This window comes from Carassius carassius, chromosome 26, assembly GCF_963082965.1.
Source record: "Carassius carassius chromosome 26, fCarCar2.1, whole genome shotgun sequence".
Lineage (NCBI taxonomy): Eukaryota > Metazoa > Chordata > Actinopteri > Cypriniformes > Cyprinidae > Carassius > Carassius carassius.
The window spans coordinates 13445316-13460086 of record NC_081780.1 but is presented as its reverse complement, the minus strand read 5'-3'; the positions used below and the strand labels follow the sequence as shown (position 1 = coordinate 13460086).

Here is a 14771-nt window from a genome sequence, read left to right as displayed (position 1 = left end):
GTTTTTGGAAAAAAAATATCAGTAAGCTAGTTTACAAAAATATAAAAACAAATTCAGAAGCTACTACACCAAATATAAATGAGTACTTACTTATACACACTTCCAAGAGCTCCTTGCTTATGTCCATAAATGTAAAAAATAAATGGAGTCATTTTGCATCTGTGAATTTAAGGGTTAACCTGCTTTAAGGTAAGCAGGTGCTCCTGCAGTTAAACAAACAAACCAAAAAAAATAATGTCATCAATAATATTTTTGAGCTGCTTCCCTTTGCACATAATACACAATTACAAATCTTTACATTCATGCAGATATTCATGACTTACAGAACACTTTGGTTTGATTATAAAGTTCTAAAAACTAGTAAAAACACTAAAGATTTGCTTAAAATATATGCAACTGCTGAGATTTTTGCTAGCATTTGGGGAAAAGACAACTCTAGTCTAGATAAGGATTTTTGTTGGATCAGCTAAATAAATAAAAATATTTGTGTCAGAAATAAAATGCATTTATTGGCCAAAAAGGTTCACTGAAAGCTTAAGCAGAACACGTTGATCTAGGACAGTCATCACGACTTGTGCGTAACTACATTGTACTTGCATAATGTAAAAGGCTTTTTTTATTTTTTATTAAGCTGTTCAGCACAAAACCAGGTTCCTTTGTTTTATTTTAAAAGGTACCAAATTTCACTCGCCACAAGCTGCTTTCATGCAAAAACACCTCTCTTACTCACTCTCACACGGCTTTAAAATATTGCATGCACCTGTTTTCCTGAATAGCGTAATCAAACGTGGAAAATGATTCTTCAGCTTTTAAGATTTCAGTAAAATTCCACAGCAGATGTTTTGGCCAATAAAGTGCAAACTAAGGTGAAACCCCACACCTTTCTATGAGCTTTCATCACGACTATGAGCCATAAAAAATAAACTGCATAATTTATCATCCTCAACGATCTCATTGCATCTCCCTTAAATTCCTTCTGCTTGCATAATCGCATCGAGTATGAGGTTTAAGGAGATTCAGAAACATTCTAGAAATGAAAGACATAATAATGCTGCATTTTCTAACTTGCACCAGAAGTTTGATGGATTGAACATAGGCTGAGTCAGCATGTATTCTGTGTGTGTTCAGTAGTTGCCATGTTCAAGACGTATTCAAAGCCTTACTGCGCTTTGGGTCCAGTGAAATTGTGCATACATTCAGCTGGAGTCTTTGTAGGATTTGGAAAAAGCACTGATTGGGTTGAATTAGTCAAACAGCCATCAAGACAAAGCAATCATCACCGTAAAAAACACTCGCTGCTTGTTGATGAATCTGTAGAGCCAACAACAGATACCTCTGTAATTCCAGGGAGTGTGATCTCTCCATAGGAAATCTTCATGGTCTCAGAGTGATATGGAGTCATGTGGGAAGTGCAGACTGTGTTTAAATGTTGATGCCCAGTGCAAAATCAGACGTAGATGCCTTCTGAGTTAAAGGTCGTGTTCAGCGGGCTCTGCAGAGCTCGTAGGTCAGCGGGAAGTTGTCGAGCTGATCCAAGCCGCTTCAGAGATCCAGACTGATTTTCTGACTCTACAGAGATAAAACAAAGAGTGACTTTACTTGTAAAGTACATTTTAACTGAAACATTGTACCTTAGAGTTTAGAAACGTACATTACAGGTAGGTTACATTAGGTTAAATGAAGAACAAATAAGACAATATCTATGTTTGTACCTGTGTTAGCTTCCTCCTCACCAGGGTCTGCTGGTAGAACTGTTACTTTGGTGCCAGTCTGTTGAATAAACTGTTGAAGGTTCACCTGCCTCAGCTGCTTAGTTAACTGTTCCAGCTCCTGCTCCCTCTCCTGAATGAAATAATCAAAAAGTTAAAATGTTAATTTTTTTTTAAAGAAAGAGGAGGGTCAACATATTAAGCCTCAAAAACCAGCCATGAATATGTATAAGAAATATGTATACTATTTATTAATCTCTGCATGCTCCCCAAGTCATCAACAGCGATTCACTTCTGCAATTTTGTACAAATTGCTTTCACACCAACTGTGAACCATACTTGATGACTTTGTTTGCAGTTGTGCGCCTGATTTTGGACAACTTTACACTAACCAAATGATTCTGATCACTTTCAACTGTTAGTCTAAGTGAATTGTGATCTTCCTTCAGGTGATCTCACCTGTAGCCTGATGTTTGACTGCCCAAGTGAAAGCTCCACAGCTCTGCAGCTGCTCTCCAGTCTTGCAGCCTGCTGCACCTGTATGTCTAGCTCGGCACAAGCCTTGTCCAGTCGTGACCGGACTTCCATTTCATCTGCTAGCCGGGTCTCTATCAGCTCTTGTTTCAGGCGCTCTGCATCCAGCCCTGCTTCCATGCACTGAATACGTGCTAGGTACTCTCCCAGCTGCTCCTCGCACTCCTGTACACGGCTGCGCAGTTCCTGCAGTTGCTCACGAAGTTGTCTCTCATTGTCCTGCTCAAGCTTCAACTCATTCTCCCAGAAATCATGCTCTTTCATCTCCACCTCATTCCTGCGGACCTGCTGCTCTAGTTTGACCAGCTCCTCTTCTTCTTCCTCCGTTAATTGCCGCTGCAACTCAGTCTCGCAGTGTTGCAGTTTCTGCTCTAGGATGTGCAACTTGTCCTTCTGCAACTGCACCAGGCGGGACAGCTCCTGTGTAGGGGCTGGAGTGCTGCTGCGGTTTGTATTTACTGTTCTCTGTTTGGCCTCACCCTCACGATTCTTCCCGAAGATCTCACGTAACCCCTTGGCACCACCGGTGAAAGTGAGAGACTTGCGTTTTGGTTCGCGACGTTTGAGGGAACGGTCGTTGGCTATGGGGCGTAGCTTTGCCAAGGGAGGGAGACTTTGGCGGTATAAGCTGCGCTCTGGGGTCATTTCAGAGGTGTCTGAGGTGGGGCGCTCACTCAGAGATGGGCCTGTACGTTGAAGCACCAACTGCACATCACTAGCGTACTGACCCCACTTATTCAGTGAAACCACAGGATTCTCATTGGGGGCCAGGTGCCTCTCTGTCTCGTGCCATTTTTCAATCAGCGTGTAGCGACCTGTCCGCCCTACAAGACAATACTTTGACATTAGAAATTTGAAGTGCAATTTCTGCATTAGGGTAAAAAATCTGAATTTCAAAACCAATGGTTGTTTCAAACAAGTATCCCAAACATTCCTCCAGTCTGTCAGTCACCCAAACAAGTAGTCCCGCCCCAAAATCCGACAACTGTTTAAGTCTCTGTTGTTTTGTCAGTATATTTAAACAAACACGTTCGTTATCTGAGTCATATCTTTGATGCTTTTAGAGAGTGAACCTATGAATGACTTGCATATAGTTAATAGGACAAAAGCCTTGTTCCGACTGTCTGTTTAAATCAGATTTTGTGCATATCTGCAATCCGATCTAGACAAATGACTGTCCACACAGTGTATCGAACTGTTCATATCTTATTTGTGTCTCCAGAAATGCGCTTTTAATTTTACGAAATGTGCGTTGGTTTCTATGCCAATGCCACTGTGTTGTTATGCCTACACTAAAAACGACACTAACAGCAATACAGTTTGCAAAACAGATTTTGTCTTACGACATGACTATGTTGCCATCACGCAACTTTACATTTTTTCTTATGAAGCAGTGGCAGAAATGCAGGAATCTGGAATGTGTGATTTTATTCTGTGCTGCAGTCTCTGCTGGTTTCAAAACTCAATGAGGTGTCTATACTAGCAGTATATTGTCTTTTTCTGCATGACTTGCATTTTGCAACAACACAAGCTTATTTCTGAAAAGACATTAAGCATGTTTTCTCCAAAAATGTCTGACATGTTTACGTTTTATTTGGCATGAGAATGTGAAAAATCTACGCTAAATCCAATCTGACCCGTCAGACTAAAACGGATTTCAAGGAATGCAATTTGAATAGGAATGCAAACCACATATGAATGCAGCTCAAAACAGATTAGCAAAAATGGATTTCATGTAGTTTGTTGCAGTTCAGAATATATAAATATGATCGGATTTCAGTAGGATTTGCACAAAAATTTAGGCTGGCAGACTGAGAGAGGCATAAAATACTTTAAAATTACACTACATTACATACATTGATTTTAATAAAGCTGTGTATGGATAAGCAGAGAAGCAAGCAGACATACAAGCTCATGATGACACAAAGATTTCACTTTCCAAAGGAAATTCATCCAACATTCCCCAGAGACCAGGCGCCTCAGTGACATAGAGATTGCACTTATTCATGAAATAATGGACTCAAACACACTCAATTTTTTCTAGTATGGGGTGACAGGGTTGAACTTTGAGTCTAGAAGGGACAATGCTGCATTTTACTGCTCCCATCTCTGATCTCAAAGAGGGCTTGTTGTCAAGGAGACAACCATAGTGAGGATTATGTTGCATAAAAATAGTGAAAGGGAAGAACAAAGGAGGAGGGAGCTTGGAAGGGAACATGCCAAAAATAAAAAAATTCCTTGAAAAAGGTTCTGTTAAAAATTATACCATTATGTAACATGTTATTCATCAATCAGATTGTGTTAGGGTACAATGTATTTAGTGTCTCACCTATTGCTTGGGCCAAAGCGATAACAACCTCTTGACATGTGGTGACTTCTGTGACCCCGCAGACAATGCGCTGCACTCCATCCACCCATACCTTCAGTTCCATGCCTCTCATCTGGATGATGTCATTCCTCACCTCTGCAGGCACCTGTTGCAAGCTCTCTGGTCTGCATGCTGCTCTTATCACTGATTGAAAGACCAAATAACTGTTTGTGCTAATTCCATTTACACAAGGAATGGTTTAATCATAAATACCTCTCTGTATTCTTCAATAACAGTCACCTGACTAGTACTTGGTTCTTTTTGATACTCCATCCATTGTGTCAATCTGACAGATGGCATCTTTAGCTCCTCATGAACGGAGGGTTTGAGTGCTGCAGTGCTAAAGTTTTACTCCCAGCTTGCTCTCATAAGCCCTGATCTGTTATTATCCTCAAATCCGGCTTGAAAATCAATTTTCACTTACTGCACTGTGGTTTGTCCTTTTGTTATCCTGTTGTTCTCTTAAGGATTGTTGCTAGTTGATGGACATCCTGTTTTTGCATATCCCACCACTGTATTTTGCTTGTCTGACTTGATTAAATCATCTATTTTTTTGTTATTTATTTTATTGAATGTATTTGTTTACATCAACTGACTTATATGTATCAGTGCTATGTATAGTCAGAATAGACAGTTAAAAAATAAACTATTCAACTGCCCCCAATGGAGAACACTCTAGGTGTTTTTTGAGATTAAGACCCTTGCATTACAAGATCAATTAAACAAAGCATACAAATACCACACCAAATATATGTTTAAAGCTCTCAATTTCAGATGTGTTTTCAGATAAATGTTATTTTTTTTTGTTGTGCAAGTTTTATTTACTTAATTTTATTGTTAAGGAAAACGTTGGTATAGACTGATGCTTGTCCTCTGTGGTAGTGTACTGAGTGATCCGAATGATTTATTTAGCCATGAACCACTCAAGCAGAAGAACTGGTCCAAACAGGCCTGTGTGAACAGTATGGATGGCACCCACTCCCATGAGATGCGATCATAAAGGGTAAGAGAGATGAGCTGTACACCCCTGACAGGTAATAAGTCTTTCACTGTGTGCTTTGTGAAGAGAGAAAGTCCTCTGTTTGTCTCTCATTCTGTCTGTCTCCAGGAGTGTTTGGGCTGCTAAAAGCTGAAGTGGGCAATGTCTAGCTATGCCATCTCACACCCAGCTGATATGCATGATGGATATCTGTATCTGCATAGTGCAGTATGTCAACACTATAGAAATACAGTTTTAGCGAACCCCTAAGTATTAAATTCTGGCACAGAAATCATCCCTAAATTTGTGCCATGGATATTATAATACCTCACATTATGAAACCAGTTAAGGAAGGGTGTGGTATGAAATTTTATTGTTTTAAAGTAAAGACAGTATCGACAAATGTCTTCTTCCATATTGTGATGTACATAGCAGTGAAACTAATCAAAAATGAAAAAAATGAAGGTCGGGGATTTGGTTCTGCGCATCAGTTGCTGACTGAATGTAGGCGGATCTGAATGCAAGCTTGTAGTCGTATAAAAACGGGTTTTAAGTGAATTAAATGGTTGTAGATGGCCAGCCAAGGTGAATCATTTTCAGTAAGATGAATAAGATACATTTACAAAATCGGGTACACTTCCATTTCATGTCAACATTTAATGATTGGATAGCCAATTTTGGGAAATCCCAAATTAAAGGAGGTATCCAAGAGAGAATAACAGAGACAGAGGGTTTGGTTCTTTTCACTTGGGCCAGTACGCAACCATCTATAGCAACCACAAGGAACACCCAAGTTACCACCTTGAAAAGCACTTAAAACAACTTAGAACTGCTTGGCAACCACCCACAACATCTTAGCTTTTGCATGGGCAAGCATCCACTCACATTTTCTAAATATCTTGTTTTAATTCTGTCCTGGTGTGCGTTCTGATACTCTGACATCATGTTCTAAACAGTCTTTCTTGGGCAGAGACATCAGGCCAGGATGTGTAATCATTCATTTCTGCTTTAGAAATCTCCCATGAGCTTGTTAATTCAGTTCAGTCCTACCCGTTCAGCAAAGCAGCATACAGTTGTTTTCTTGTATGTTTTAAACACTGCTATAAGCCCAACCCCCAACAATATTATGTATCAGCTGCAGAATCTGTGTTTAACTGTATATACATGATATACAGGCATCTGCCCCAGACAAGCTATGGCTCAATGACCTGGGGTTAAATTTAACAAACTCAAGGCTTTAGCGGCCTGTCAGTGTAAGGTACAGCCAAGACAGGTGATAAAGGAGACATAACGCGTCTAAACTCACATTCCAGTCGACTCACGTCAGTAAATACAGATCACGACAGCACATATGGCTGTATGCTATAGTAACCCCATCGGGTGTAACAGTCCCTGCATGCTATAGCCCTCTCACATGCTCTGTCTTGTCAATGATGTACATCCTTTCTGCTATACTAACTCAGGGCTGTTGAATATAACAGCTAAACGTTTATAAAACTACTCAGGCTAGCTGTCATATTTGTTTACACAAAACTAAGAGGTGAGAGCTGGCAGTACACTCTGTTCAATACGTTGTTTTATTGTGAAAATTAGCGTTGATTGTTTATTCAGCTAAATTTGAGTCAGATTAAACATGGTGTCTACCTTGACTAGAGTCGGTACAACATATTCCAGATCTTTCAACAGGTCTGCTTTTGAGATGAAAGCTTGCTCTGTTGTCTATCATTTCAGTCGCTGTGATTCTTTTATCTACAGCACTTGAAAAACTCCTCAGGACCCTAACGGTGTGTGGACTGCAGTGGGGGGCTGTTCTAACAAGGGTTCAGACAAACACAAAGGTCCACTGGAGATACGCCCATCTCTGCATGCCTCACAGCATGACTGGACACAAACAATCCATCCCCATAGTGATGCTTTGGCAGCTTTGTGAATACTTCACATGGCCGGCTGTGACCGGCTTGGGAACTAACAAACACCAGCAATTAAGGAACAATCTCTTTATTTTAACTTTTGTCCATGTCCCACTGTAAAACTTTGTCCTGTCAGGGGTTAGGAGCTTAACAACGCACCAATGAGTCATGAGCTGACACTGAATTGAACACATTTAAAATAAAATTGTTTGTCAGTAGAGCATCTGTTGAGGATGAGAACCCCTGAGTTTGATTCATTAAGTCAAAGAAACTTTAGTCTGAGGTGAATATGCCACAGTAATTGGCTTTATCACACACAATGTGGGGGAAGGGATGCCGGAAATATTCATACCTTGCAGTTCAACACAAAGTTTAATTAGTTATTTGAACAAAATTAAAATTCTGCTTTTAAGCAAGAGAGAGTTCAATCTTGTTTCTCTCTAAAACATTTTCCTTTGGCATTAATTGTTAATACAAGAATTATGTTTAATCAACCTTTTTTTCTTTAGATAATTTGACAGGCATTGCTAGTAAACTTTGCCATTGCATGGCAATATAAAACTAGATTGTTACATTTTCTAAAACCTTGTCCATAGAAAAAAAAAACTCACTAACACAATGCCAGGTTTTTGTAGTTATTCTAATGCACTTCAATATGGAATAAAGTGCTTTTTCTGTGTTTACTAGGGTGTTCTGATTGGTTTCAATGTAGTTGCTTACATGCCCAGGTCACCAGAGTACACCTTAAAGGGATAGTTCACCCAAAAATGAAAATACCTTCATAAATTACTCACCCTCATGTTGTTCCAAACCTGTACCTTCCATTCATCTTCAGAAAACAAAGATATTTTTGATATCTTTTATATATTTATTTTGATTGATATTTATTTTTTATTTTTGACAGACAATAGACAGTAATGCAACTGACATGTTCAAGGCTGTACAAAAATAATGTTTAAATATTTAACAAATTCTTCTGTTTTGTGGCAGTATTTGACACATATTCACAAGAGTACCATGGCACATGCATGTGATGCTACTGATGTGGGAGCTGGGGGCTATCGGATTTAATAAAAAATATCTTAATTTATGTTCTAAAGATTAACAAAAGGTCTTACGGGTTTAGAAAGAAATGTCCCTAGGGAAAAAAGTTCCTAGTACAATTGTTCCAGGTAATTTCCGTGGAAACGCGGCATAAGTTTGATATTCTGGCCCCTAGAAATAATTGGTGTCCTTCCTTCAGTGCAAGTCTATGATCATATCGCAATATTTATCTTCCAACAATCTGAATGCTTAGTCAAGTAATAGCACACTTCTCCCCAACACAATTTGAGGTGCCAGTGAAAGCACCAATTATTTAGTTGTTCGGTCGCCAATAATTTGATGTTGTTGAGCTGCCTTATCCTTTTCAGATTGTAAAACAACAGTCTAGGCAGTGTTGCCACTTTGCAGATAAACTAATTTGTGCAAAATAAGATGATCATACAGAGTATGTACAGTTAGAAAAATTGTGTATGTATACTAAGCTCATTATTGGATTAAGTGCACATACCCTAACCCTAATGTAAACAGTCATTGTTTTCTTATTGCACAGCAGACAAATCCCTTCATTTCCTTGCGCTGGACAGTGTGGGTTCAAAAGAGGGAAGTGAACTGTCTGTGAACTATGACATGCACTCTTATTAGAAACCAATAAAATTATGCACGCAGAGATGATTTAATTATTTAAAGTTCCTGAGAGTACCTAAACTTCATTCATACAGTCCTGTGGCTACACATACTGTATGCACAGACCAAACATTTTTGGCATTTTGTAAACAAACAATGTGTAGAACTGGAAATCTGTGGGATCAGATCTCATCTGTCTACTAGTACCCCATCAAAGTACATAACAGCTTTCTGCAGCCTACATCAGATCCTGATCTGCATTGCCATCATGCATTTATTCATGATATTACATGTACATCTGTCAGCACAGTTCTGTCTCACTATCTCTTTGCTGTTGTCTACTCCGCCCATAGACTGTAAAAAAAGATTGGACGATGTGTCTCCACTTCCTTACGGGAAAAAAAAGTGAAGCCTAAGCATCTCAGTGGCTGCTGCCATCTTGAGTAAATGATGTCATTTGGAGACCGAGTATGTGCAGTAGAGATTCCTTTTGAATACAGAGCCTGCGGAGTAGTGTCGTGAGGTTGACCCACGGTATCAAACTCCCACAGACCCAAAAAACCATATCAACATGTCTCATTTTTTATGGTATAAATATTATTAGCTAAAATCAAACTTATCACAAAAATGAACATTTGAACATTGGTGCATCTTAAAAAATTTGAATCTTAAAAAATTTGAATATCATGGAAAAGTTCTTTATTTTTCGTAATATAATTTAAAAAAGCAAACATTCTTATATTATAGATTCATTGCACACAAACTGAATTATTTCAAGAGTTTTTTTTTTTATTCTGATGGTTATGAGGGCTTAGTAAAAAAATTAAAAATTCAAAAAACTTTTTTTTATATTTTCTCAAAGATCAATCAAAAAAAGATTTAAAAAAAAGAAATGTTCAAGATCTCCAAAGCAGGTTTAATTATGCACTCAAAAAGGTGTGCCCAGGTTGCTTTGATAGCGTCCTTCAGTTCCTCTGTATTGTGTTTGTCAGATGTTACTTATTTCCTCTTCACAATACCCCATAAATTCTGTATGAAGTTCTGGTCAGACATGATGGCTGACACAGTAATATCATGGTCAGCAAACCACTTGGGAGTGGTTTTGGCACTCTGTGCAGGTGCTAAAGTCCTGCCGCAAAATTAAATCAGCATCTCTATAAAGTTTGTCAGCAGATGGAAGCATAAAGCGCTCCAAAATCTCCTAGTAGGTGGCTGCATTGACTTTGAACTTGATAAAACAAATTGGACCAACACCAGCAGACGTCACAGCACCCAAATCATCACTGACTTCAGAAACTTCACACTGGACTTTGGATTCTGTGCCTCTCCAGTCTTCCTCCAGACCTTGATTTCCAAATGAAATGGTAAATATACTTTCATCTCAAAAGGGGTCTTTGGACCACTGAGCAACAGTCCAGTTCTTTTTCTCCTTATCCCAGGTAAGATGCTTCTGACGTTGTTTCTGTTTCAGAAGTGGCTTGGTAGCTCTTTTCCTGAAGACGTCCTGAAGAGTGTGATGACTCTTGATGCACTGACTCCGGCTTTAATCCACTTCTTGTGATGCTCTCCCAAGTTCTTGAATCGACTTTTCCTGAAAATCTTCTCAAGGCTGTGGTCATCCCTGTTGTTTGTGCACCTTTTTCTACCACACTTTTTCCTTCCAGTCAACTTTCTATGAATATATTTTGATACAGCACTCTGTGAACAGCCTGCCTACTGGGTAGCCTAAGAGGTACCCAGTATTTATACAAAAAAATTATCAAATTAATCAAGTTCAAAACAGAATTAAATTTTTTTTTTGAGAAACTGAATTTTTAATTTTCCTAAGCTGTAAGTCATAACCATCAGAATTAAAACAAAACATAAAACTCTTGAAATATGGGGAAGTCGTGGCCTAATGGTTAGAGAGTCGGACTCCCAATCGAAAGGTTGTGAGTTCGAGTCCTGGGCCGGCAGGAATTGTGGGTGGGGGGAGTGCATGTACAGTTGTCTCTCCACCTTCAAAACCATGACTTAGGTGCCCTTGAGCAAGGCATCGAACCCCCAACTGCTCCCCGGGCGCTGCAGCATAAATGGCGGCCCACTGCTCCGGGTGTGTGCTCACAGTGTGTGTGTGTGTGTTCACTGCTCTGTGTGTGTGCATTTCGGATGGGTTAAATGCAGAGCAAAAATTCTGAGTATGGGTCACCATACTTGGCTGAATGTCACTTCAAATATTTCAGTTTGTTAATGACCTGTACTGCAGCCAGCCACCAGAGGGCGATCAACAAGCCTGCAGCTAGAGACCTGCAATCTCAAAATATAATTGGGTAAACTGGCAGTGGGCGGGTTTCACAAACCAAACCAGAAACCGACATTCCGGCCTGGAACACACATTTTCAAAGGAGAATAAAGCCCCTTTCACACTGCGATTCCGGCAAATACACGGGTAAGGTGTTCCGGCAATTGTTGCTTGATTTTGCACTTTCACACTGCCAGTGATTACCCGGGATATGTGCGTGCTTTCACACACAACCCGTAAAGATCCCGTAGCGACATGTGACATCAGGGCGTGATGCGTAATGTACGAGTCGAAAACGTTAGGCACATTATACTTTCACTGAAGCTGGCGAACAATCTCGGCGTCAGTACGGAAAGTGAGGAACAAACTGATCTCTGCTTCATTACAGTTTGCACATATTTTTTTGTCACGAACGTTGATCTTCCTTCAAAACAGCCAGTAAAAGAGTCGCGCGATAACGTGCGTCATCACTATGACACGTCATTAGATCTGGCTTTTGTTCACACAGCGCTCGTCCCGGGACTGAACCCGGCAATATTACTAGGCTAATAATGCCGGAATCAATCCCGGGACGTGTTTGCTTTCACACAGAAGGTGACCCGGCAATGTTCCGGCAATTTCCCGGGTCCGACGTGCAGTGTGAAAGGGGCTTAACTGACTGTAGCTTTGTTTTTCAGATAAACAAGTATGTTAACTTAGCTTTTTTAATAATTATCTGCAAACCTTAACCTGCACCTTTAAGGTAGAATCTACTCACCACAGTGCTGAAATTGTGTGCTTACGAATCGTCTCATTTTAACACATGAAGTGTAGACATTGTGAAATATTCATTGTGCATATGTTCATTGTGTTATAACAGAGCTTTATAAGATCATGATGAACTGAGATGTAAGCTTTTAGTAGAGGAATAATAGAGGAAGTGCTGCTCATATGCTGCTCATATTCTGCCATGCCAAACCATGCACGCAGCAGCCCATGCTTGCTGTGGTTTGTGAATGTTGATGCCCTAAATAAAAAATAATAGTTTTACAGAACCTTTTAATTTAAATTTATTTGATGTGCTGAAAAGAAAATCTATATAGATTACTTTTATGCAGGCGGGAGCATGACAAAAACATGGATGTCATGGGGTGGGAGCAGGAACAGATAATATATTTTTCTGCAGGAGCTGTCGGGCGTGGGACAGAATCTTGCAGGAGCTGGACTGCAAAATCCGTCCTGCACAGGTCTCTACCAGCAGCTTAACTTTTCAGGACGTGTGAGGCACACCCTTCACTCAGCTCTCTATTGGTTTCTTCTCACTTAGGTATTGCGATGGAGTTATTTAGCATGCTGATGATATCCACAGTCAGCAGATTTGATCAGTGGGTGTTTGATGAGCCAACTGTTGTCATATAAGACTGTGTGTAATGAGTGGCTGAGGCTTGTGTAATCGGTTGTGAGTGAGTCCTTTCTATGAATGAGGCATGTGTAAACAGATCTATAAGTGAGGCCTCTAGAGGAAGGCTGTGTCTGAAAACTAAAAAATACACATGCAAATATTGTGTTGCACAATAACCTGGCTACTAAGATGACTCTGTCTGGTCTATTTTTGATGGGTCTTGCCCTGTCTGCTTAGTTTGAAGGAGTGGTTGAAAGCAGTATGTTGAAAATGAACTAACATACTATAAATTTCAACTTACAGTTCAGTTTTGAACAAGGAATAAGCAATGTGTTTATTAAATATTAACTATGTTATTTTTTCTAGATCATCATATGTGATATCATGCCTCTGGAATGTGTCTAGAGCCCGTTTCCCTAACAGACAACAGTTTTAGTATAAAGGCACCCTCTGGTTTCACACACAAAATGTCTGTAAGCAAGCAGCTCTTGAAATGAGGGGTGAATTTATCATAATTGTCAGTAAAATTGAGTGTGGACATGGAGAAAAATGCAGTCAAACAGAAATTCAAACCTGCTATAAAGCACAACAGTTTGGCCTCTACTGCATATACTTGTATAAGTTCTGATAGTCATTTTATGTAATCAAACCAGCTTAACAAAAACTTAACTATTTAAACTATTAGTCTTAACTATTAATAAGAGTGCATATAACTTTGCAGTTTCTATGACATTATGTAAACTTCGAAGGTGTTGGTGCCAGAGTTATGTTCAGTTCATAACGTTATATAATGCCTAATTTATTCTGTAATGCAATTTACTACCCACCTTATTTTCAGGTGCAGGTGTGGCATTTTAAACTTTTCATCATCCACTACTAGTTGTTCTAGGTGTACAAAAAGAGTCTGTTATGTTGCAAATTAGTATTTTTTATTTTATTGTTTTATTATCAATATCCTAAATCGTTTTATCACTGCACTTTTTTGTGTTTTTGTTATTTACATATAGAAGCTAGTGAATCTGAAGTCTCACACAATCACAAAACATTACTATTAGTATGCATTTCAATAATTGCATTGTCAGGAAAAATTGATTCAAATATTTTCACATTCATATTTCATTGTACACTACCAATCTGATGAGCATTAAGTGAGGGCTGGTTGTCACACTTTTGCTCTTGTGAATGTTTTACTAAAGGTTTATGAAATGCACAATAGAGAGGTATGCTGTTAGTCACAATGGACCCTAAATAGGTTTGCATGTTTTGATTTGAAATATTCTGAATAATAAGAAACAACCACTGTGCGGTTTGCCCTGGTCTCAATTATGACTCATTAATGAAACTTACTATAAAGCCTTGCTGTTTATTGGATGCAGTGCTGTATGTACGTTTAGGAGGGGCTGCAGGCCTTCTGCTGATCTAATAGAAAACACTGACCATCAAACTGTCATGTAACCCGTTGAAACGCATGTCCGTAGATCTGGGCTGGTGATAAAAGTCCTGACATTGACTGCACACAGTATCGTGTCGTGACTCATGCGTCTGTTCTCATGCAAACGCGTCCCGTCGCAAAAATTTAAAGATGCTCCATGAAAGCACATTAAATACATGTCGCCCATCTCTCGTGCTTTCATGACTGTCCAAAACACGGTTTATTTAATATAATTTCCGTACCTGCGTGAGTCTGCAGTCCCAGACCGCCACAATCCTCAGTCCGGGTCTGTTACTTCGCTCCGCCAGAGCAGAACCCAGATTTAAGCATATGATATGGTTTTCCTTTTAATGCTTCGTAAAGACTCCCTTTGGCCGATGTCCGTAAATGTAGTCCGGTTGAGGTCCGTTAGGAGGGTCCGCTCGCTGAACTTCTGTCAGTGTGACCCGTTACATCAGCAGCAGCGGCAGCTCTGCGCTCACACGAGGAAAACAGTCAGCGGGACAGCG

At 39.6% G+C, this 14771-nt stretch overlaps 1 protein-coding gene across 2 annotated transcripts; it reads right to left on the bottom strand.

Moving 5' to 3' along the window:
* Window positions 1-483: 483 nt before the first annotated feature.
* LOC132105856 (ras association domain-containing protein 8-like) lies at window positions 484-14771 on the bottom strand. 2 transcript variants are annotated; one of them, XM_059511305.1, is made up of 5 exons: window positions 14505-14771; window positions 4573-4755; window positions 2169-3067; window positions 1713-1842; window positions 484-1569 (listed from the first exon to the last, which is right to left on the bottom strand). In XM_059511305.1, exons 2-5 carry the CDS (start codon window positions 4682-4684, stop codon window positions 1448-1450), a joined length of 1263 nt encoding a protein of 420 aa, XP_059367288.1. In that variant the 5' UTR covers window positions 4685-4755; window positions 14505-14771; the 3' UTR covers window positions 484-1447. The 2 variants fall into 2 exon arrangements, with proteins under 2 accessions (XP_059367288.1, XP_059367289.1); XM_059511306.1 differs by having other exon boundaries at window positions 1734-1842.

Coding starts and splice junctions, on each gene's coding strand:
- LOC132105856 (XM_059511305.1), bottom strand. CDS start 4,684: ATGAGAGGCATGGAACTGAAGGTATGGGTGGATGGAGTGCAGCGCATT. Junction 3,068..4,572: donor CGCTTTGGCCCAAGCAATAG/GTGAGACACTAA, acceptor ATTGTCTTGTAG/GGCGGACAGGTCGCTACACG. Junction 1,843..2,168: donor AGTCAAACATCAGGCTACAG/GTGAGATCACCT, acceptor TATTTCATTCAG/GAGAGGGAGCAGGAGCTGGA.